Raw genomic sequence first — 26,705 nt, forward strand, 5'->3', positions numbered from 1 at the left:
AAGTGTTTTATGTCAGCTGAATGTCTGGGACGCTTTTCAGAGAATATTTCAGAGAATAGATAAGGCAACAACTTATTTAGCACACTTCACACCCAGCGGTAAGGAAAAAAAAATCTCCAAATGCTCCACATGAAACTTTGGTCTTTCGACCTTTTATCACCGTGTCAATTTATTTTGATTAATATGTGCGAGGGAGAGAGAGAGCGCGCGCGCGACCGGCTCTCTCTCTCTCTGCTCGTTCTTGTTCTTTCAGTCAAACATGCAAGTTACAAGCGCAGCAGTTCATCTACATTACTCACAGATCAAATAAGACTTTGGCGGGACAAAAATTCACTTTGGCGGGCGCTAAAACTCACTTAAGAGTCGTTTGGTCATTAATCGAACTGGTTTTGTTTCACTCATCGTAACGTAAATTTAGCTGCAGCTGAGTGCCTTTCTGCGACCCACCTTTTCTCACTGTGTGACCCACAAGTGGGTCGCGACCCACAGTTTGAAAACCACTGATATAGAATATAACTCGGGGCTTGACATTAAAGGCACAATATGTATTTTTTTTGCTTTAAAAATATAAAAAATCACTATATCAATGTTATATATTTTTTAAAGTTGTGTATTTACATTATCCCGACAGTTCCAATTAACTTCTAAATCCAGAGAAATTAATATTTTAATTCGAAGACACGGACCGTGTCTTTATTTCCGTTATGTCGCAGTCAATGGCGTCATATCCGCGTTGTCCCTGGTTTCCGCCTATGGTTTCCGCTCGTACTGCCATGGTAACCAGAGCTATGAGCAGAGCCGTCTGATTAACCAAAGCGACAGACGCAGACAACTGTGGAGTTCGCAATGTCTATCTGCACGTTGTTGTTGTTTCGTTCAAACATTATGGACCATGGCAAGCAGACTTTGGATAAAAAAGGAGAACTAAAACGAGGATCAATATCAGCGCGGTGTTTTCGAGATGCCGAGAGCTCCCATAGACAGTATATAAACGAGAGCTCCACGTCCGAGACCTCGACCGCTTCTACATGTACTTTATTAAACAGGTGAGCACATTTACATAAAACTAATCAATTTTATATAGTTCAACAATGATAAAATGTTAGAATATGATCTGTATGTTATTCTAATGTTGATCTAGCTTACTGCTAGTCTCATACAGACAAACTAACACATAAATTTCAACACATTCAAATGCAGTTTAGTGTGCTAGTGTAGGCTAATGTTAGACCAATGAAACAGCGCTGCGTTACCTCACAAGTTTAATTTGTCTAATAAACTGACCTGTGAGTTGTAATTATGCGTGTAGTTCGGTAGAATGAAATGCCCATATTCCTTTTATATCCGCGGGACTCGCGTCGCTTGTATTGTGGAGCTGATAGCTGTCTCTTAGCAATCCCGAACTGCTTCATATCATAGTCATGAAAAAAGCATCGATGTATTCAGTCATCCATAAACATTATTAGATAGGTCGGCTTGGCGTTGACGACAAGTTCCATAATTCTTAGCAAATGTTGCGTCATCAAACTACGCCTTTGTTATTGTAAATAGGTTAGCGACCCCTAGAGGAGAAAAAATCCCATATTGTGCCTTTAAGCCTTTTCATGTGCCGCGGCAAAAATAAACCAGTCGCATTTCAAAGTCATTCGCGAAATGACCGCCAGGTGGCGCAAAGGGACATTTTGCAAAACAGTTACAATTGCCGCATTTTGAAGCGTGAGTGGGGCTAATGTCATGAAATACTACATGATAATTTCAACAAACATGAAACATAAAAAAGAGCTATTGACATACATTGCTGTGTAATAAAACAACCTAATATTTGGTGTAGTTGAAACTGCATGTTATAGTAATAGGCTAATTTTATTATTAAATAAAGATGTCTATAGGCTACCACAGAATTGGTTAAATATAACATAAGCATGTCATGTAGAGAATTGCCAAGAGGCCTGGGAGAAGTTAGGAAGGCTCAGTACAAGGGAGTGATTTTCAAAATGGCAGTGGTGGTTTATTGCTGAAGCTATATTGTACATGAAGCAGTCCTCAAAGTGCAAAAAGAACACACAAAAAAAACAAACAAAACAAAAAACAAACACTTAGGGTATCATACATACACTGATGCTACAAACAAAAGAAAAAGGCTGTGAGCAGCAAAACGGGCACTAAACAATGCCTAGTGGTGCATCCACCAAAATTGACAGCATGTCTCACCTCAAACATGTTCAATGGTTTGCATAGCTTTCACAGGATGCAACAACCCCCTTCAACCTGCTCAATCCATTGTTTAAATAGTCAGTTTTCCCGCCCAAACTCTATTGGGTCAAACCATTATCACGGGGTACAACCATTTGCCTGTAACACTCATCACAAACTTCCACAGCTAACATTAATACATAAATAACATAACTACAGTTCATGAACTCACTTCTGACATATAGTAACCACCATACAAACATGCATAACATAGCACCACAAAAAAAACTTTAAACATTAACACCTCATAGCACTCATGTTTCCCTCCATTTTGTAAAATGGTACATTCCGGATATGCGCACTACCCGAACCCACCACCAAACATTGGATCAAACAGGAAAGATCTAACATGTGCTATAAAATGTAAACTCACACAATAAAGAAATAATTTAAAGCAAACAATGACTATTATCTTTCAACACTAACACATTGCCCACTTGATGTTGGTACTGTCCCTCCTCATCTACATTGTCAACACCCAATATACAATAAATTATTTCTGAACTCAACATGCCAAGTAAATTCAGAATAGCATTAGATTGATACTCTAGTGATGATGTAATTAACCTAGCCCATCATCACAAAGCAAAAAATAGATATGTAATAGTAGGCTACATTTTAAACCGAATAGAACAAACTTTTAGAACAGAAAAATAGAACCAAAAGTTAAAAATAGAGACGACAACCATAAAGCCTATTTTACATTGTAGGCTGCAGAAGCCTATTCATCGGGTGAGCAGCGCGATAACAAACAAACAAACAAAAATACACCAAAAGACCGTCATAGGCATATCTCGCAGTCAGTGAAAATAAATTAAGTGAAATGAAGCTGATTATTTGTACTATTTTATTGAGGAATGAGACGGAATGAAGAGCGCTTCTCTCTCCACTTCTAGACTTTCCAGTAAATTCGTGGTCGAGTGGTAGAACTTAAATTTCAATGATTTAGTTGACACGGGTTCAAATCCCTAACAAACATGGACAGTAATTTTATTTTAATTATAAATGCAAAGAGATTTGTCTAGTTCTAGAACTCTGTTACACCATTTTTTGCTTGGGCTATATTTATAAAATAAAATGAGCATGCATTTCCATTTCACACTAAGGAACAAATAATGACTGGATTTACATTTGTATAATAATTTCAATCGTAATTCAAAGAGTTAAAAACAGAAATCGTAATCTGTTAAAAACAGAAAAAAATGTATGGGGTTCCCTTTACAGAAAGAGTTTTTTAAAAACATGTTTACATGATCCAGTGCTTCTGCTCCTGTATTGAGAGATAACATGCAGCGCGTTTCAGTTTCGATCCTGGTTCCAGTGGCCTTAATGCATGCACGGCTTTTCAAAATGTCACAAAGCGTTTTGGAATTGTTTTGAATGAAATATTGAAGTGTATAATTAAGTGTTTTGGCACACCATGCTGAGTGGCGCTGCGCATTGTTCTAAAATCGGGTTTTATTCTGGGGTGTTGAATTAGTGTTCGACAAACGCGGCGACGCTTTTATTTGGATTTATTTTTCTCATAACAGCTAAAAGAACTTAATAGCCTATACTCCACCATTTTTTGGTCATACAGATAAGAGTAGGCCTACATCATTCAAAACTGTAAACTTTTATTCATGAACACTCACAATAAGGCTAACGACAATGTTTTCATTACAACTAAAAACGACGTCTCTTTCTCCAGGAACTGTGCGTCACAACAATGAACCGAAAGCTCAGGCAAAATGTCTAAATGTTATCTGATTATATAATCCATATGAAACCGAGAGACACAGAGGATCTACTCAAACATGTTTATCATGTGTTTGATCACGTCCCAATGAGGAGAGGACAACACAAGAGTGAAAATCTCACTCGAATTAAACGCAGATCGCCCTGAATTAAAATGTAGCCTACAAACAGATCAAATAATATCTTTGTTGAAATGTTGCGATATTGTTTCATTTAAGTTCATAATTATTCTATAAATGTTATTTAGTTTAACAGCAGCACGAAATACCCACTCCAGATTTATTTGAGTAAAATGTTTTTTAAAATGTTGCTTAATTCACAAATCGCACCCTGGTTTTAACTAAGGATCCAAAGATCTCTGTGGAAATTAATATTGAGTTGAACATTTTTTTCATGATAACAAATTAACATGAATTTAAAGTTTGTATTTAGTTTTGCTGGGAAAAAGCTGTCCTAAACCGAAGTAGCATTTTAAATCTTCAATTAGCCTATTGAAATAATGAAATATTTAGTTAGCCTAATAAAGGCTATTTAATATTTAGTTAGCCTGTGTGTGTGTGCTCGCGTCTCATATGAGAATGTGCGTGGACAGTTTGTGTGCGCGCGCGTCTCATATGAGTAGGCTATGTGCGCAGAGAGTTCCGCGCATCTCGTGTGTGTAGAGTTTGCGTGTATGTGCGTGAGCGACTTTAGGCGTGTCGTTGTGCATTTCATATGCCTTTGTTTGAGCACTGACGTTGACGAGTTAACCCCTTAGGTATCGAAATCTGTTACCGAAAAACAAGTCATTTTTCGATACTCGATAGTATCGAGGCAATTAAGTCGGTACCTAAAAAGTATCGAACTCGGTACCCAGCCCTAAATATTACTACATGTAGCCTAAATGATTTAATTCCTTCATTATCAACACTTTAAGTGTGAATTGCGACTTCTCTTTGTCTCAGACGCTCCTCTCAGAGCCTGTGGGGGGGTTGGAGGGCCAGTGACTTTCTCGTGGGGGTGCAGCAGCAGAACAAGGTGTTAAAGGGGTGGTTGATTATGATTTCACTTTTCTAACTTTAGTTAGTGTGTAATGTTGCTGTTTGAGCATAAACAACATCTGCAAAGTTACAACGCACTAAGTTCAAAGCAAAGGAAGATATTTGCTTTTAAAGAAAAGGACTACAACAAACGGCTGGTAGGGACTACACAACATTCCTCCCGGGTTAGTGACATCACTAACCCTAGAATTTACATAAACCCCGCCCCCGGGAACACGCAGTCCATGTTGAGAAGAGGAAAAGTTGTTGTATAAGAGTACATTTGTGAGTCAGCTCAAACTTTAGCATCCATCTTTTCACATGCAATAGAAAGTCACTCTGTGTGCATCTCACAACAGTTCCTATATGAGCGATTTATAGATTTATCATGACAGAATATCTTAATTGAAGATAGTTAACTCCACATCAGCAACATAAATTTATCAACTAACCATTCAGAGACGTCCTGTTGCATTCTACATGTTGTCACTTCTTCTTGAGTCTCTCCATCTTTGTCTGACTCCGTTTTAACATTAAAGGCAGAACAGTTTCTGTCATTTTAGTGTGTCTGCGTGAGGTAATAGCAGCTGCTAACATGCACAAGCTCTTGAAACCCCGCCCTCTTCAGCAGCTCATTTGCATTTAAAGGGCCAGGCACAAAATGGTGCGTTTTTGCAAAGCCTCAAAAAGTGACAACTTTAACTTGCTATATAAAAATATATGTGGGGTATTTTGCGCTAAAACTTCACACACACACTCTGGGGACATCATAGATATATTTTACATTTTGTGAAAAGGGGCATTATACCACCCCTTTAATGTCTTGTCTTTCATGAGAGTGTCGGATAGCCAGCCTGATGATGCGGAGCAGCCAAAGGCAAAATTCATTTCAGAATAAATCTCTCGATGTGTCAAAATAGGCCTATCTTTATTAAATTATAAATATTGTAGCTAATGTAGCTATTTAAATGTTTTTCATTAAAAAAAATCAATTGAAGTGTTCAATCCAGTTGTTTGGACTGGTTTTGTAGAGTTAGAATGTTTGAGCAGTGTGTATGTGAACAATCTGGCCTTATCTAAACATGAACTTTTGACGAAACGCGTTCATGCCAACTAAACATACAGAGCGCTTTAATTGCCGATCAATCTCATTTTATTGTAAGGTGAATTCAACAAGGCATTATTTTTCTTTGAAGCAACAAAGGCTAAATCATTTGTTTCAGTAGTTTTTTGTAATTGGTGTGGATGACATGCAGTGACATACAGTATTATCAGCTGTATGATGTGTTTCTACTAGTAGAGACTAGGGTTGTTCCGATTCCGATACTAGTATCGGAAATGCCGCCGATACCAATAAAAATTCTGGCATCGGTATCGGCGAGTACATCTACCCATGTACCGATCCGATACCATTTTATTAAACAATACCTAGTTATGCACGCTAGCTTTGCTTTACGCTGCAAATCGGAGATCAATTCTTCTTCGCTGCTCTAAACAGTGGTTGCTTGTGGCAAAACAGGAAGTTGTGCTGTTGCCACAAGCAACCACTGTTTAGAGCAGCGAAGAAGAAATGAAAACGCAAATTTTCAGATGCAGGCGAGCGGCAAGCGCATAATGTAAGAGACGCTGGCGCCCAACATCAAATGGCAAACGTAATGAAAACGGAACAAAACTGCGCTACTTGTTATTTTGTGCTTCACGGACCATTAAACAGTTTGGAACAATGCAGCGCGAGCCGATCTTGACTTGATGAAGCTACACTGTTGCTACACAGCGCTAAGAGATCCAGTAAAGAAAGCATTTGAATTCGCCACTGAAGTAATAACATCGCTGCGAGATCTAGTGAGAAACATTCACATTTCTCCGTTATTAACGGATCAAACTGCGCTGACGTGGAAACCAGGATCATTGTGCTTTCAAGTAACGTTACGTTGGTTTTGACATTATGAATAAAATTGCTGCCCTCAAATGTTAATCTGAAATAAAATAAACCTTTGTTTATAACTTAACTACTACAATATTACATTTCATTTTTTTATAAGGAGCTGTTTTTGTTTTATATGTCAATTATAGCTTCATCATTGCTCAAAGTAAAAAATGATCATACTTTATGATGTTAGTTTTAATAAAAAATAAATAAATAAAAAATGTAAATCAAGGAAATTTCTCTGGCATTTCTTTCTTTTTGCTGTATTGAAAACGTACCGAACCGTGACACCAGTGTATGGTATGGAACCGAACCGTGAATTTTGTGGACCGTTACACCCGTATTATTCATAATTTTTTCCTCGATTCCTAGATTTATTTGTTGCACTTTTTATACAGTTATATTGTAAAACTAAAATACCTTTTATAAAATAATTCTATCAATTCATACAGGGCTAGTATGAATTGCAGCTGTATACACACCCAGGTATCGGATTAGTACTCGGTATCGGCCGATACCCTGAGTCCAGGTATCGGAATCGGTATCGGGAAGGAAAAAAGGGTATCGGAACATCTCAAGTAGAGACCCAGCGCGCGCAGTGAGGGAAACTTGATAAAAAGAGAGAGCCTACAGCGCGTCCGCGCGAGAGAGGCTAAGAAAAACGCCTGTTCATAATTTATGTCGCTTTGTACTATTTTCATTTAGTAGCTGTTTTAATTATAGACAGCAAAGCTGCAATTTCTTTGGCAATATTAACCTGTTAACCGTTGCCAGTGCGCGGGCGCACTGAAGCGTTTTTTTTTATATAAAGTTACTATCAGATGTAATGTTATACCTTGACAAACTATACATCATTAAAAAGATATAAGACTCAAGTTTCAGTATTTGACCACTATTGTATTTTGAGAAACTTATAGCGACAGTTATTTCTTAATTTGTGTCAGGAGTTATGAAATGAAAAAATGAGTCGATACCTTTAATATGAATTATGCGCGTCAGCCGCTTTCATTCATAAAAAAAACTCCTGTGCCGTCGTCATGACAGCGATACACAAAACAACGTCCTTCAGGGCTTTAGCTCAAAAATGTGCAGATTTTGAGAAATATTGATATATTCTCATAGGTTTACATCAGATTTCTATAGACAGGAATAATATTTATTGAATTTATACCCAAATGCGTCGATGTAATCATTATGAGCGTTTGGATACTCTGATACTGTGTTTTCAATTCATACCAATAGCCTGAGGGCACTATTATGCACAATAATAGTCCATATATGGAACATGAAGAAGAGCCATGATCATGTGACATTCCAGGACGTCACTGATACACACAAAGCTACAGAGATCGCGCTGTAACATGCAGATAAAGATGTTTTGAAGATAATAAACATGATTGCAATGATATTTGAGTTACCTGTGTTTTTCAAGCCATGCCAGGTATTTCCATAATAATAGATTATATTTATAATGTAATGCTAATCTATATAGACTGTCATTGTGCAGAACACTATCCAATAGTATATTTTCTGTCTGATTTTTTTTATCTGAAACCAAATTAGATCACAGAAGATTATTTAAAATACTCGTCTTGCGTTATAAAGTTTGGAGCACAAACATGGTTTTAATCTCATAAATTGTCGTGTATTGATGGTGTGCTAAGCTAACATGCTAGCTAGCCCTAGGTGCACCTGCCACTAGCAGTTATACTTTTATGATTTTTTTGAATGCTTACTGAAATGTTTCTTTATTCAAGAAATGCATTCGATACAGTTTAAAATGTGAGGTGAACTTTAAGAAAAGAAATTAGGGACTGAAACCCTATAAATAGCCTGTGAATAGCCAGTCGTTAGTAACTATAATGCAGACAAAAGAAATGCATATTTAGAGCCATAACCAGGCTGGAGAGGTGTGAATGTGTGCAGGGGGAGACTGAGACTGAATGGGGCTCGTTTGCACCACAAAACAATAGAGACAATATACTGGATAGATGGTTAGAAGATGACAATAAACATCAGTTGCATTTTAGAGTCAAATCAAAATAAAGTCATTTGACATGGTCTTGAAAAACACTTAACTAAATACAGAGTTTTGGACTTATTATCTTCAGATTTTAAATATAACATGGTCACACATGTGGCTTTAGCTGCAGTGCATTTCTAGATTGCTACAGTGCCAACTTCAATTTTATTTTCATGAGGATGTTTCATAAAAATTAATTTCTAATAACTTTACAAAACTTTGAAGCTATTTATAACAATTTTTTTCATTATGACAATAATTAATTCTACATTTACAATAAACTGCCCAAGGTGTCAGCTTTCAAATGAGATCATTCTTGTGCTTTTAGTACAAAGGGTTCATGAACTGTATCTGTTTCAGTTTGGGTACAGATGGTGCCCAACCAGAATAAGACTTTTACCGCCGCCGTTCCCGCGGCGGCAAAATTGGGATGTGTATTTGCTGCCTTTTACCGCTGAGTGGCGCTGTAATCACAGACTTTGAAAAGTGTCAGTTTATTCTCTTTATGACGTAATCTGCCGCGGCAGTAATCTGAGCTGAGGTCACCGATAAATTCAAGATAAATATTGTGGTTAAACGAATTCAAATTCATTAAATTTAAACAAAGTAGACACACGTTAACATTGTGTGCCCAGTTTTTCTATAATTTAGAAAGGCTATGTCAATAGGTTACTTGTCATTTACTTTGTGTTATTTTAATGTGTTTGTTAGATTTATTAACTGAAACATAACAGTGAAATAAATTCAAATAATTTACCGTAAAATTAAAACATTTTCAGGACTTGCAGTTACTAACCGATGTTAGTTGGTTTAAGTATTCTTTGTTATATTCAGAATTAAATAGGCTTACATGTTGTATCAATTGAATTCTTTAATGAATAATCAACCACAATGCCTATTACTGCCGCAGCAAAAATAAACCAGTCGAATTTCAAAGTCGTTCGCGAAATGACTAGGCTATACCGGGTGCCGCAAGTGACAGGGCAAAACAGCAGCAACTGCGGCATTTTAAAATGTAAGTTTCCTATCTGTTTATTTAAAAAAAAATAAAAAAAAATAAAACATGGCGCAAGATCTTGTAAAAAAAAAAAAAAAAAACGTTTTTCATTATTTGAACAAAAATGAGTGATTGAATATGTAAAAATATAAACAAACAAAGCAGAGAATAAAAAAAACTTTTAGGGAAAAAATATAGGCCTATTATGCTACAACAGAATTGGTTAACATTAACGAAAGCAAAATATGTAAAAATGCATTTCAAACCAACTAAAACAAAACAAATTCGTGGCCGAGTGGTAGGCTATAACTTATGTTTCAATAATTCAGATGACACGGGTTCTAATCCCGAACAAACATGGGCTACTTTTTTATTATTAATGCAGAGAGATTTGATAGTTCTAAAATATTGCTACACCATATTGTTTTTTTCTCCTATAGCCTATATTAAATATTTTATATTTATAAAATAAAATTACCATTAATTTCCATTTTACATTAGGGACAATTTTTATCCAACAGAATGGCTGAATTAACATCTGCATCATCATCATCATCATCATAATAATAATAATAATAATAATAATAATTAATAAATAAATAAATAAACAGCACAAGGTCTTGTAAAAACACTTTTTTTATAATTTTTTCGACACATAATTTCGAGACAGTAAATTGCCAATGTTAAAAACATAAGCAAATAAAAAAAGAATATAACAAACTTTTAAAACAGAGAAAATAGTAGGCCTAGGCTATTCAGACGATAGCTCTGTGGTCAATGCATTAACAATAGCCTCTCGGAGCTTCAAACGATCTGAGATCGAATCTCAGTGTAGCCGACAGTGTTTGTGTTTTTCCGTTCTTGATGCTTAAATATGCATCTGTTTATTAAAGTCAATCATCTTGTTTAATTATCAATTTACAACATAAATTTGCTACATTCCAGTTGAGCCGCTGCAAAGACGACACATCTGATGAGGAAGACTGTCAGCCGATTGCACCAGAAAATTAAGATGATGAAGCTCGTCTTTAATCTGCTAAAAATAAATTTGTGTGTGAATCATTCACGAGATTGAGATGACTGACAGTGATACCCGGCCATAGCAACGGAAGACATTTTTCAAAACAGATCGAACAAATCAGAAAAATACTTTCAATACAGTATTGCTTTCAATTAAAAAATAAACAATGAAAATGTAAAAGAAAAAGAAAATTATTTAAGTTTGAAAACCCATCACACTTTTCAAGGTATGAATAAAGTGTCGGAACAGTTTATTTATTTAAACAGGGTTGCATCGATAGAGTTTATTCCCTTTGTGATGCAAAATAAGAAACACAATCTTATTCTTGCAACATTTTAAATTTCTATTGTCAAAGAAATTGCAGCTAAATTAAAAAATTAAAACGGTACAAAACGAAAAAAGTTCAAAGCAACATAAATTAGGAACAGGCGTTTTTCTTTGTCTCTCTCGCGCTGGATATTTTTTTAGTAAGTTTGGTCTCCCTCACTGCGCACAGCGGGTCTCTCTCGAAATTAAGCATTTCAGCGTAAAAAAACACCATACACCATACAGCTGATAATACTGTATATGTCGCTGTGTGTCATCCTAACAAATCACGAAAGAAAAAACTGTAACAAATAGCTTTTGTTCCTTCAAAGATACAACATGCCTTGCTGAATTCACCTCACAATAAAATGAGGTGGGTCGCGAATTAAAGAGCTCTGTATCTGCTAAATTGAAATTGTGTGTGGAAAACCTTTAAATACAATCAATAAAACTACAATATATAATTTAATAAGATATAGGGCCTACTGTACATAGGCTATGAACTTTTGGAGATTTTGAGATTAATCCTTAAAAGAATTTTGCCTTTGCCTGCTCATCAGGCTGGCTCCGACACTCTCCATTAACACCATTAAGGAACATTAACACCTCTGTCCTGCACCCCCACGATAAAGCAACTATTGCCTTCTCCAAACCCCCCACAGGCTAGCTGAGTTTGCAAAACAAAACAGAGTTTGCCACTCGTCGTGGTTTGCCAAAACACTTCATTATAAACTTCAATAGTGACATTTTGAAAAGCCATGGATGCACTGCCACTGGAACCATGAACGCAAATACTGGTTCTGATTTTATTGTTTGTCGTTTGAACGTCATATATATATATATATATATATATATATATATATATATATATATACAGTGAGGAAAATAAGTATTTGAACACCCTGCTATTTTGCAAGTTCTCCCACTTAGAAATCATGGAGGGGTCTGAAATTGTCATCGTAAGTGCATGTCCACTGTGAGAGACATAATCTAAAAAAAAAAATCCAGAAATCACAATGTATGATTTTTTAACTATTTATTTGTATGATACAGCTGCAAATAAGTATTTGAACACCTGAGAAAATCAATGTTAATATTTGGTACAGTAGCCTTTGTTTGCAATTACAGAGGTCAAACGTTTCCTGTAGTTTTTCACCAGGTTTGCACACACTGCAGGAGGGATTTTGGCCCACTCCTCCACACAGATCTTCTCTAGATCAGTCAGGTTTCTGGGCTGTCGCTGAGAAACACGGAGTTTGAGCTCCCTCCAAAGATTCTCTATTGGGTTTAGGTCTGGAGACTGGCTAGGCCACGCCAGAACCTTGATATGCTTCTTACAGAGCCACTCCTTGGTTATCCTGGCTGTGTGCTTCGGGTCATTGTCATGTTGGAAGACCCAGCCTCGACCCATCTTCAATGCTCTAACTGAGGGAAGAAGGTTGTTCCCCAAAATCTCACAATACATGGCCCCGGTCATCCTCTCCTTAATACAGTGCAGTCGCCCTGTCCCATGTGCAGAAAAACACCCCCAAAGCATGATGCTACCACCCCCATGCTTCACAGTAGGGATGGTGTTCTTGGGATGGTACTCATCATTCTTCTTCCTCCAAACACGTTTAGTGGAATTATGACCAAAAAGTTCTATTTTGGTCTCATCTGACCACATGACTTTCTCCCATGACTCCTCTGGATCATCCAAATGGTCATTGGCAAACTTAAGACGTGCCTTGACATGTGCTGGTTTAAGCAGGGGAACCTTCCGTGCCATGCATGATTTCAAACCATGACGTCTTAGTGTATTACCAACAGTAACCTTGGAAACGGTGGTCCCAGCTCTTTCAGGTCATTGACCAGCTCCTCCCGTGTAGTTCTGGGCTGATTTCTCACCTTTCTTAGGATCATTGAGACCCCACGAGGTGAGATCTTGCATGGAGCCCCAGTCCGAGGGAGATTGACAGTCATGTTTAGCTTCTTCCATTTTCTAATGATTGCTCCAACAGTGGACCTTTTTTCACCAAGCTGCTTGGCAATTTCCCCCTAGCCCTTTCCAGCCTTGTGGAGGTGTACAATTTTGTCTCTAGTGTCTTTGGACAGCTCTTTGGTCTTGGCCATGTTAGTAGTTGGATTCTTACTGATTGTATGGGGTGGACAGGTGTCTTTATGCAGCTAGCGACCTCAAACAGGTGCATCTAATTTAGGATAATAAATGGAGTGGAGGTGGACATTTTAAAGGCAGACTAACAGGTCTTTGAGGGTCAGAATTCTAGCTGATAGACAGGTGTTCAAATACTTATTTGCAGCTGTATCATACAAATAAATAGTTAAAAAATCATATATTGTGATTTCTGGATTTTTTTTTTTAGATTATGTCTCTCACAGTGGACATGCACCTACGATGACAATTTCAGACCCCTCCATGATTTCTAAGTGGGAGAACTTGCAAAATAGCAGGGTGTTCAAATACTTATTTTCCTCACTGTATATATATATATATATATATATATATATATATATATATATATATATATATTAACAGAACTGCTTTTGAATTTACGATTGGAATCATTATAGGTTACAGAAGTAAAGTCATTGTATAATATTTGTTCCTTAGTGTAAAATGGAAATGCATGGTGATTTTATTTTGTAAATAGGCTATAAGCAAAAAACTATGTTTTAGAACTAGACAAATCTCTCTGCATCAACAATAGACTATAAAATGCATTAATAGGCTAATATAAAAATATCAGTAGTCCAAGTTAGTTTGGGATTCGAACCCGTGTCATCTAAATGATCGTAACGTAAGTTCAACCTTGGCCACGATTCACTCGTTGCGACATGGCCTAACGTTCCAGTGTGTCTTCATTCAAATGAACGCTCCGCCGCGTTTGTCGAACACTAATTCAACATGCCAGAAAAAAAATCTGGCTTTGGAACAATGCATAGCAAGTTATTTAAGGTGTCTCAACTGTACACAGTCTACCATACAGTGTGAATTCGTTACAAGGTTTTATTTAATTAAATTAATGTGCAGCAATTTGTACAAATAGAGTCTATAGGCCTACTATACTGTTGTAGCCATTAAATAATCTCATTTAGTATCATATTTGTTAAAATATTATAATGTTATTTTTTTCCATCTATGTTGAATATGAAAAGTGAACAGCACGAGTAAGATAGGATGCATTATATCAAGAGATGGATATGGAGTGGGTCAGACATGATTTTGACCACTTCATTAAGTTTTGTTTAGTAGAAAACCTTTATTTAAAGTGAATTTCGTTTTCCATAAATTGTATCTTAATTGGAATAAATTTTTCATCAACCAGTTGCCTGGATTTAATAAGTAAGAGAAGCAAATATAACAGACACTAATCATGGAGGCGCCCGCGCGGTCACTTGCGTTGCACGTCAGCTGGAGCGCATCTCATCCTCCTAACTTAACGAAACTTAGCCTATGCCTCACACAGACATGATAAATACATCAAATACACAAAGCTTGAAATGTCTTCACACGAAATAATTCAAAACGAAAAGAAAAAGGCTACTCTCTGATTATGTCTTTATGTGCATTTCTCTCTAGGTGCGTTCACTACAAATATGGCGATCGTCAACTTCATCTTTGCAGTCGACACTGTCAGAAAACACTAGTTTATTGATAAAAATCAATGCACGCATCACCGGATTTACAAATACACATCTTGCTTGTTGCACGCACACATATTATGTCAAAAAAACGAAATATTATGTTGAAATAACATTATTATTAATAATACATCTTTTAGAATATTTGATTAAATGCTGATTGTTGCGCTTGTTCAATTTAATAAAATTAAAACTTTAATTGTGATAATTAAAATAATTGAAAATTAAATATTTAGTGGCCAAGTTTTGCTAATTTAGGCTATTATATAGGCTAGTATATGCCTATTGCCTAAGTAGGTCATATTAAGACAAGGCATATATTAAAGGTAGGGTAGGTAGGATTTGTCTAAAAAACTTATTTTCCAAATTTGTTTAAACTTTATTTATACATCAATACATAATTAAAATGTAAGTACTCTGAAAAAGAAAGTATAAAAATCGAGTGTCTGTAGACCTCTCACGACTGTTTTAAAGACAGCTCATTATTTCCATTCACTCCACCCCCTCCCTTCTGGGCTCCTTCCAAAGCCACGCCCCCAAAACACAATGAACGCGCGACTCCGACCGCTGAGCTGAACACGCATTATTAGAGGAGCGGAGAGGAAGGAGCACAGTGCATGTAGTGACATTATGTCAGAATCACATGTAATAAAAAAAATCTAATGCTAATTGCTTATGAATATAAACAAATAAGATGTATTTTAGTACTCACTATCAAGCTAGCATATTGATATTGGTAAAGTTTAAATTTAAGTTTAATTTTTTGATTCGCTAACGAGCTAGTTATATAAGCTAAAAACAGGTTGCATTGATGCACGTTTTTCCATTACCATCAGTTACATTGTGATGAAGATGAATTTCGTGTAAGATTCATAACAGATATGGTGTTCTGCATGTAGGGGTGGGAGATATTGACAAAAATGAATATCTCGATATTTTTTTCCCAATATCTAGATATTGATATTCAGGCGATATTTTTGCCACCCTTCAAAGAAATGTGTGCAAACTGGCAAAGAAGGTCCAGTTGGTCTTTTTACTTGCTGCATTTGACCTACATTATTGTAGGCTATAGAAAAAAACAATAAAGAGCTAACTAAACAGAATCTGTGGCAGCCCCTACTTTTTCCACTTACAAAAAAAAAAAAAAACTTAACTAGGCACTTCTTGCAACAGTGATTATTAAATCAAACAACAATATTGTTGATGATCAATTCAAAGTAAAAAAAAATATTTTCAAAACGGTATAAATCCATCCATTTTTCCCCAAAGCGCTATAAATCCATATTTTTCTTTTTTTTTTTTTCAAAAATGTATGGTTTGTCTTTTTAAAAAAATCTTTTGTCTTTTATTTTTCGTCTTTGCATTTATGAGGAAAAAACAATATTACTTGACAATTTTAAATACAGGAAATTGGTTAATGAAAAAAATATTAAAATCAAGATACAATTAATACAAAACGAAATTCGTTCTAAAGATTTCAGAGCCATCGCGTCCATGGAGAACATAAAAGTAAATATAGGCTATCAATCAAAACATAACGTGCTTGAACTGGAGATTATATCATCATGAACCGAACCGTAGCCTCGCCTCACAGGCCTAAAAAATGTGAACTATATTTACAGAAATCTGGTTCTAAACAAAACCATCCAAAACAAAATAAAACTATGTAGCCTAATAAATGTGCATTTCTCCGGTGCGTTCACTACTGCGAAGATCGCGAGTCTTATAGCCTATCGTCAACTTCATCTTTGTAGCCAACACAGAAATTAATAAACAATTAAAATGTGTTATTGCAATATTTTACGTATTCATAATCATTACTTTAGCAGCTTTTTAGGTTTATGGTGTTTTGGAAAAGAGCTCTTCACGTACAAACACCGTTTCACCAAGGCACAGCGGCCCTTCAGCACTTAAGAACAAAAAGAGAAAAAGCACGGACTTACTAGTTACGAAACTTTGATGTGGTTGAACAGGTGAAACAGTCACAAATTCCTCTGCAACTCAAACCTTCTCAGTAGGAGTTATGAAGAAAGAGAATAGACTTACAGTTTTCAGCGCGTCCTCCTCTGATTGCTGTGTTGTGACTGGAAAGGTGCGTGCAGGAGCACAAAACGTAGGTTTGTAAAATGTCCTTTTGTAAAATGACATATGATAAAATAAAAATAATTTTAGGGCAAGCAGAGGAGGTCGTGCAAGAGGCCGTGGCGTGCAACTAGGGTCCGAGGAAGTAGAGGCCGAGGACGGGGTGGTCGCTGGAAAGCCACGCCGATATTGACACGCGTTATATTTCTTTGTTTATCCAAAGACTTTTTGTTCATTACCTTTTCTAGTACTGTCTTCTTTTTTTGCCTTGCTAACTGCATATGTCGGTAATGTGAATGGCTCTTTCTCTGCCATTGTTTTGCTATTCCTAGGTTCCTGCCTCTTGAATTCCTCAAATCAAACGTGCGCGCGCAAGTGGGCAGATCCCGTGGCAAAAGGGTGGTTGCCATGGTTGCGAGAGAGAGTGACAGTCGCCTAAGCCAATCCTTTGTTTCGTCCCGAATGGAAATAATGAGCTGTGTTTAATGCAGATTAAACGATCTAGAGTCACTTGATTTTTATACTCTTTTTTTCAGAGTACTTACATTTTAATTATGTATTGATATATATAGAAAGTTTAAACAAATTTGGAAAAAAGTTTTTTATAAAATCCTACCTACCCTGCCTTTAAGTTATTTTAGCTGTTATGAGAAAAATAAATCTAACGAAATCGAAAATCTAAATCTAATAAATCAAAAAAAAAATTCTAACGCCAATTCAACATGTCAGAATAAAACTTGATTTTTGAACGATGCGTAACGCCACTCGGCCTGGTGTGCCAAAACACTACATTTTAAACTTCAATGTTTAATTCAAAACAATCTCAAAACGCGTTGTGACATTTTTTAAAGCAGTAGCCTAGCCTATACATTAAGGGCATTAAAACCAGGATCTTAACTAAAACCCGTTCCGCGTAATCTCTGAAAAATTATACCACACTACTCCATGTATTTTTTTTTAAGGACTGCTTTTGAAATCACTATAAATTACTATGCAATTTTATCGCTCACGAGAGCTCTTCATTTATCTAATTCCTCAATAGAATAGTAAAAATATTCAGCGTCATTGCTCCTAATATCGTCTCTATTTTTAACTTTTGATTCTATTTTTTCAGTTCTAAAATTGATTCTATCTTTGGTTCTATTCTGTTGTAGCCTAATAGGCCTATTTATATATATGAAAAATATGCCTATCAGGCTTAGGGTTTTATATTTAACCCACTTACATTTTAAAATATGGCTATTGCTGCTGTTTTGCACAATGTCCCTTTGCGCCACCTGGCGGTCATTTCGGGAACGACTTTGAAATGCGGCTGGTTTATCGCCGCGGCAATAGGCATTTTGGTTGGGTACCATCTGTATGTCATTTCTGGGGATTTTTCAAAAGTGGGGTTGCAGCTTAACAGGTTAAAAATGTTGCAATAATAAGATTCTGTATTTCTCATTTTGCATCGCATGGACACGCTAAACTCGACTTGTTTTAAATAAATAAACTGTCCTGATGACTCTTTATTTAAACCTTGAAATGTGCGATGGGGTTTTGAAATGAATTAATTTGTTCTTTTACGTTTTCATTGGTTTTTATTTTGAAAGCAATACTATTTAGTAGGCCTAGTCTGTTATCTTTTGTAGAATTCAACAAAATCACAATTTTTTCTGATTTGTTCAATGTATGGATCTGTTTTGTAAATGTTCTTTCGTTGCTTTGGCCGGGTATCACTGTCAGTCATCTCAATTTCATGAATGATTCACAAAACAATAATTTAGCAGATTAAAGATGCGCTTCATCATCTTCATTTTCTGGTGCGATTGGCAGATAATCTCCTTCAACAACACTTTCGGGTTTTGCTGTCTGTACAGCGCAAAAGAGGCTCTTCTGGAATATAGCAAAAAAATGATGTTGTAATGTGCCATTATTAATTAAACAAAACGTTTGACCTTAATAATCTGTTACCTATTTAAGCATTAAGAATGGTAAAACATAAATGCTGTTGGCCAACATCGGTGAACAGCATGTAGGCCTATAGGCTTCAATGTTATCGTCTAACGCCCATTAATAAAAATAACAGACAATCATAACAGTGTTTGAATCAATAAATTAACTTTTCAGAAGTTTTAATTTTGACAAATGTCCTTTAAAAACTACAAACAATATTATGAGGTTAGAGCTGAGTTTCGAACTCAGGACGCTTGAAGCTCTGCGACGCACATGTTGAAGTGTTGACCACACAGCTGTCGGCTGAACTCTCTGAAACGAACTTGAGCTTAACGCCTTATGCTTACGCAAAGCCTCATTGATTTTACATTTTTCTATTGCAATGTTTTATGTTGAAATGTTTTCTTTAGTTATTAAAGAAAATTGTTAATCATAACAACCTACTGTAGGCTACGCCTATTTAAATAGCCTAGTAATTAGGCCTAATGCTAAAACACAAATCTTGCCGACTAACACCGGTTAGTAAGTCCTGACAATGTTTTAATTTTACGATCATTTAGTTGCATTTATTTTATTGTTATGTTTCAGTTCATAAATCTAGGCCTACTAACAAATTAAAATAACACGACACTAGGGATGGGAACGACACGGGATTTGGGAAATCGACTGTCGAGGCCCATGTGTCGACTTTTTGTCGGATTGTCGACCTTTCTTTTCTTTTTTTTAAAGGGGGGGGGGGGGGGGTGAAATGCTCATTTTCACTCAATCTCCTGTTAATCTTGAGTACCTATAGAGTAGTATTGCATCCTTCATATCTCCAAAAAGTCTTTAATTTTATTATATTTATAAAAGACAGATAGGCTGTCCCGAGTCTTTCCGCAAAAAAAACGAGCGTCTGGAGGCGGGCCGTGTGGGCGGTATGCTATAGCTGTGCTAACCGAGCTAACAACACACATAGACATTTTTTTAAAGCAGTTTACTCACCGAATGCGATCGCGAACCTATCATTGTGACTGCTTGATCCGCATTAGACGATCTGCAAATCCGTCGATCTGGGCTTTGTTTATAAAACAATTATCGTCAAAATGCAGGGAACAAACAGTCTTGCACAACTCCGTTGATGCTCTGAAAAAACAAACTCCATCCACTGGTCCACTTAACGCTGGGTTCTTTGGGAATCTGTGCAGGGTTGTCTTGCCCTGGCATACAAAAACACACTTCTTTGGTGACATTGACTTCCAAAACCCGAGCACACAGTGCTTTGATGGCGTACTGCTTTCGCTATCTTGCTCTGGTCTACGAGTGCGCGCGCGCGTCTTTCCGGGAGAAGTGGGGTCAACGGTCAAATGGCGATCCCATTTAGAAAAAAATGGATTGTTTTATTTAAAATGTTTTATTTCATTATGGGAAAAGTGGCACTTTATGATGTGTATTTGAATAGGAAATGTAATAAATTAAAAGCCAAAAAAAAAAATGCAATTTGGAAATCCCACAAGCCCCGCCCCCTCGACATGTCGACACTCTATTGTTTTTGTCGAGTGGAGCATGTGTCGAATGTTGGTCGTTTTGTCGATAAAAAGTCCCATCCCTACACGACACATAACCTTGACATACAGTAGCTACATATAGCCTTTCTAAATTAGCCTATAGAAAAACTGGGCACACAATGTTAACGTTTAGCCATACTTTGCTTAAAGGGTTACTTCACCCAAAAATGAAAATTCTGTCAGTAATTACTCACCCTCATGTTGTTCCAACTGCGTAAGACCTTCGTTCATCTTCGGAACACAAATTAAGATATTTTTGATGAAATCTGAGCCTGTCTCACTCCTTCATAGGCTGCTAGGTGGCCCAAACTTGCTGGCCCAGAAAAGTTATTAAAAAGATCGTTAATATAGTCCAAGTGGCTACAGTGGCTCAATCTTAAGTATATCAAGCGACGAGAATACTTTTTGTGCGCAAAAACAAACAAAAATAACGACTTTATTCCACTATTCATTTCCTTCTCTCTGGGCCTCTAGTTGGTTCACGTAGTGTTTTTGCGCAGCGCGTCTGTGTTACACATCACCATGTAGGCTCACTATTGGCTGACGCTGGTCATATGTGTGTTGTGCGTGATGATGTGTAACACAGACGCGCAGCGCAAAAACACTACGAGGCCCAGAGAGAAGGAAATGAATAGTGGAATAAAGTCGTTATTTTTGTTTGTTTTTGCGCACAAAAAGTATTCTCGTCGCTTGATATACTTAAGATTGAGCCACTGTAGTCACTTGGACTATATTAACGATCTCTTTAATTACTTTTCTGGGCCAGCAAGTTTGGGCCACCTAGCAGAGCCTATGGAGGAGTGATCCAGCTCTCAGATTTCAGCAAAAATATCTTAATTTATGTTCCGAAGATGAACGAAGGTCTTACGCAGTTGGAACAACATGAGGGTGAGTAATTACTGACAGAATTTTCATTTTTGGGTGAAGTAACCCTTTAAATTTGCTACAGTAATAGAAGCCTACATTTGTTTCATTGACATTTAGTAGCTATTTTGTGATGTTTAGAGTTGATCTGATTATCTGAATATTTTGTTGATTGTCAACATTGTTGATATTCATGTGCTGATTGTTGATATCTGTGTGTGTGACATTTATAGACTTTTTTTTGTCTATCTGGTTGCTGTAGTGCTGCTGGATATTAGGGCTGTGCAATTAATTGAATTTTGATTTCGGCTCCCAACGATCACCAAAATAGTACAATCGAGTAAAAACAATTATTTTGCTTTGTTTTCTGAATGACACGCGCACATCCGCCCCTCCCGAAGCAATAAACTCTCTCAGGCTGCAGCAGCTTGTTTAAGGTAATGGCGAAAAACATTTTTAGCAGCGAAAATGTAAAAGTAGGCTATATAAATTAATATATCCTTTTATTGAAACGGGTGCTTTGCTGTGCAAAGAGACCTTTCGAAACATTTCACCCGCTGCCGATTGCCTACTTTCACTTTTGCCGCAGAGACCAAATTGTGTTCTATAAATGTCGTATTTTTGATAATCCACGCAAATTTCAGTTGACGATACTAGGGATCGACCGATATGGATTTTTTAGTGCCGATACCGATTTTTTTTCATCAGCCTTAGCCGATGACTGATACGGGTTGCCGATTTTCTTGGGCCGATACTGAGCCGATACTGCTTTTGCTCACTCAGTTTACATCATAAAAATGACACGTATATAATATATAATGATAACAACTGTTACAAGTCTCAATTAAGAAAGGAACATATATTGAACTTAAAAAACAATATTTGACAAATATTAAAAACATGTGAGGTAGTACAGAAAAAAGTTCAGTGCTGAAAATACTGAAAATAAATATTTAAGCATAATTCAAATTCTGAAAATAAATTCTGAAAATAAATATTTAAGCATAATAAATAAAATAATTTGACTGGAACATGTTATTCTGTGTAGTTGTCTGATATATGTAATCGTGATCTCCATTTTAAACAAAACAAAAACGATTTTAAACCAAATAGATTCTAAGTTTATTATGAATTAGGGATCGCGTCTAAAACGTGTGTAAAGCACGGCCGCGCCGCTTCTACAAGCGCTTGCGTCTGTTCTTGCTATGCAAACATGAACTGCTCTCTCCATGATGACAAGGAAGTAAGGATTAATTTATTTCTAGCCCTTTACGACTACCTATATTTATGGAGATGGGAAATAAAAACCCGCCCTGTCCAGCTATGATCCGCTGTTCGGCCGAGCTTTCGATGTTGTCATGGAAAGGTCAGTTGTTTTTTGTCACATGACCTGCGTGCGCTTGCGGCATTCTAAGAAAGTTTAGATGTTTTCATCTCACCACGGCAAAGGCGCGCTGCATCGCATGCGTGTCGCAACCGCGTCGCTTCTTTTATGAGCACACGTCCAAACGTCAGCCAGGTGGTCGCTGAATAAAACTCCCACAAATATCACGGAATCACCGAACAACGTCGGCATTATTTAATCCTATGACCAGTGTTTGTAACAGCTGCCGTATGCATATGTATAGCCTCAAACTTAGCTATTTGCAGCTCCCTAAATACAATGACAAGCAGTTTTATAGATGAGGCATTCGCGTTTTCCATTTGGACCCACAAACTTGCTTAGCTATAGTTGCACGCACATATAGAGCAACGTGTTTACATTTTCAAAGTGTATTTCAGCTAAGTCAAACAGTTAAAAAGATGCTTTGAAAATTCTTCTTCTTCTTCTTGAATTTTATTGGCGGTTGACAAACAACAAAATGGTGTGTTTCCGCCACCAACTGGTATGGAGTGTGGATCAAGACGACTTCTTTTTTTTTTTTTTTTATATATTCTCTGTCCCACAAATTAGATTCCTCAAGAAACTGAAGAATAAAAATATAACACTCATTTCTCGAGTTATTTTGCAGAATATACTTTGGTATAAATTGCTGCTTTGAATTTTTAAAACTACCTTGTCTAGAAGAGGCTTCCAGCACTCTGCTAGTGTGGGAGGGGCAGTGCATGGGCTGCACGTGAACTGCAGCGTCTCCAGCAACAGAGCTGCCTGCAGACGCCTGTCTGTAATTAATGCCGGGAAAAAAAACTATCGGCGAACGCAGCAGCCGCGTATCGGCCGATGCCGATACACGTCAAACCCGCAAATATCGGCCCGATTTATCGGCCGACCGATATATCGGTTGATCACTAGACGATACTGTTTAAAGTAATTAATAAAAAAACATGAATGAATGAAAAATAAAAGAGGAGGATGTGCTTTATATTGAAAATAAATATTAAAAGCGGATCTGTGCGCGGCTCTGAGCGCAACACGGACACGCAGTAGCCTTTGTCTTCGCTTGCGCACCTAAACGGCCAAATTAACAGAAATATATCAAAATGCCAAGTTGAGTATTCACGTAAACACAGTAAATGCAAGTACTGTGTTCTCTCTCTCTCTCTCTCTCTCTCTCTCTCTCTCTCTCACACGAAGGATTTATGCTCATCAGTTGGTAACTCAACCTCACAGTGAAAGCCCTGCACAATTAATTCCATATTGCAAATTATTTATTGTTTGCTAAATATAGGTTTGTTTTTAGTTGTCTGTGGCCCTAATAATTACTAGTAGTTATTCTAATAGTTCAAAAAGTACAATAAATGTTCAAATTTCGATTTTTTTAAGAATTGTTGAAAGGTGTCTTTTTTACAAATACAACAAGTTCCCAAAGTCATGTGAAATAATTGTTACATAATCGTGATTTCAATACTGGCCAAAATAATTGTGATTATTAATTTTTAAATAATCGAGCAGCCCTACTGGATATCACACTTCAGTAACACAGGGATTGTAATGTAAAGTGCAACACATTTGTTTGATTTTATTAGATTCAAGTGATATCAGTGATTCAGGTTATTTCATGATGGTTAAATCCATCAACAGGTTACCATCATCACTTGATCTTCTGCTTCCTTTGCTGCAAATGTGTTTGACAAACAGTCACAGAAGTCCACTGCAAGATCATCATTCTACATCTGCCAGATGTGGGCCGGATCTGGGCAGACACAATGTTGCTATCTGGGTAATCAATTGAATGATGTGTTAAACATTTTTTGAAAGTCTCTTAATGTGTTTTTCAGTGTCAGAACGTGTCTCTGGAAAACAGAAGCTGAACCTGGTGCTATGTGGAAGTGATGGATCACTTAAAGTCGATGTGTCCAAACATTTACGAAGGAAAAGATTAAATCCTTCACATCAGAAGGCGATCAGTGAAGAGTGTGTGAAGAGAGAGGAGAGGATACATGGACGTGTGATCAGTCTGGTGGAGTTTCCAGCTCTCAATCAGCTCTCAGAGGAGGAAGTGATGCGTCAGACTCTCCGCTGTGTGTCTCTCTGTGATCCTGGAGTTCATGTTTTCCTCATCATTGTTCCTGTTGGTCCTATGACTGATGAAGACAAAGCAGAAATAGAAAAGATCCAGAAGATATTTTACTCCAGAGAGCACTTCATGGTGCTTTTCATAACAGATCTCAGTGTTGAAGGACCGGTGACAGAGTTTGTCAAATCCAGCCCAGATTCTCAGAGGTTAATCGGTCTCTGTGGAGGTCAGTACAGAGTGATGGGGTTAAAGGAGCCCGAAAACTCAAGACAGATCCCAGAACTACTGGATTATATAGAGGACATGAAGACTGAACCATATTCACTTCAGATGTATGTGAAAGCTCAAGAGAACAGAGTCAGACGTGAAACCGAGGAGAAATATAAAGCAGAGCTGAAGAGAATGGAGGATGAAATTCAAGAGTTACAAGAGAAGATTCAATCAGACGGTGAGTGGATATTTCATTTGTCCTGAGATTGTCTTTGAAGTGCTACAGGTGCTTATTTATCAAAACTGAAACATATTTTTTTTTACGAATGGTTATGATTAGAAATAAAGACAATACAATCATTTAAAAATAAATTATAAAATGATCAGCTGTAAATATTTGTAACTTCACATGACAACTTTGCACACTCCCATAGGAAAGAAAAATCAAAAATGAGATCTCTTGAACATCTCGTAAATGAGCATGTTTCTCGTAGAGATAAATGAAGTAACATTAACCCTCTGGGGTCTGAGGTGTTTTTGGGGCCCTTGATGTTTTGATATGCCCTGACATTTGTGCTTATTTCAGATACTTATAACCACTGATGGGCAGTAACGCGTTAGAAGTAACGCGTTACTGTAATCCGATTACTTTTATCAAGTAATGAGTAAAGTAAGGGATTACAATTGCAAAAACAGTAATTAGATTACTGTTACTTCCCCGTAAGCAGGCTGCGTTACTGCGTTACTTAACCATTAGGGCTATAACGATTTGCGATATGAAACCGAAATCACGACACTCAGATCCAGGAACCTGTGAGAGAAGGCAGAATCGCGACACACCCCTTCCAACTCCCAGAGTTATCCTTCCCGTCTAGATCCTAGGGCTGTGACGGTGGCAGTTTTTTTTTACCACCGCGGTGGTTTGGGGGGTGTTAAAAAAAAAAAGTGATACTAATAATAAACGAGGCTCAAACATCTATTTCGTAAACAAAGAAACAACACACTAAAGCCTGTAAAGCATTGAAATACACATTAGGGATGGGAATTTCAAGCAAAAATAATATTCGAAGATCGCTGGGTATAATTTGATTATTATTCGAAAATCGCACCTCTCCCCCACATGTACGCACATGCACACACACATACAGGCAAACACCAGAGCATGTGAGCAAAGCGGAGCGGTGTGACGCCTAAATATAACTTAAACTTAAACATGCGTTTAATAATTGTTTAAATAATATGTTATTTGTTTTATTTAATCTATGTTGATTATATGAAAAGGGAACGGAATGAGATGAGTAAGATAGGATCATAAGATGCCCAATATATCGGGAGACATTTGGAGTAAGACATGATTTTGACCACTTAAGTTTTGTTTTGTAGAAAGCCTTTCTTTAAAGTGAATTTCGTTTTGTATAAATTGTATCTTAATTTGAATCAATGTTTCATCATCCAATTGCCTGTATTTAACTAGTAAGAAGCAAATATAGCAGACAATATAATCAGGACACTGAGGCGCCGACGCGCGCGTGAACTGGAGCTCGCCTCATAAATGAACCGAAACTCAGCGTATATAGAAAGTTTGAAAGTTTGAAATGTCTTTTAAACAAAACAATTTAAAACATAAAGAAATGGCTGCTTATGTAGGCTAATTCGTATGAAGTGTGCATTGCTCTATAGGCGC

At 36.9% G+C, this 26,705-nt stretch overlaps 1 protein-coding gene across 1 annotated transcript in view; it reads left to right on the forward strand.

The window, feature by feature from the left end:
- LOC311302624 (uncharacterized protein) overlaps nt 1–26,705 on the forward strand; it is a 90,106-nt gene that overhangs the window by 45,668 nt on the left and 17,733 nt on the right. The window contains exon 7 of the mRNA XM_084428622.1: nt 24,573–25,259. Within this exon, the coding sequence (XP_084284748.1) occupies nt 24,573–25,259 (687 nt within the window). The remainder of the gene's footprint in view (nt 1–24,572; nt 25,260–26,705) is intronic.

This window comes from Rutilus rutilus (genome assembly GCF_951802725.1).
Source record: "Rutilus rutilus genome assembly, chromosome: 1".
Taxonomy (NCBI): Eukaryota; Metazoa; Chordata; class Actinopteri; order Cypriniformes; family Leuciscidae; genus Rutilus; species Rutilus rutilus.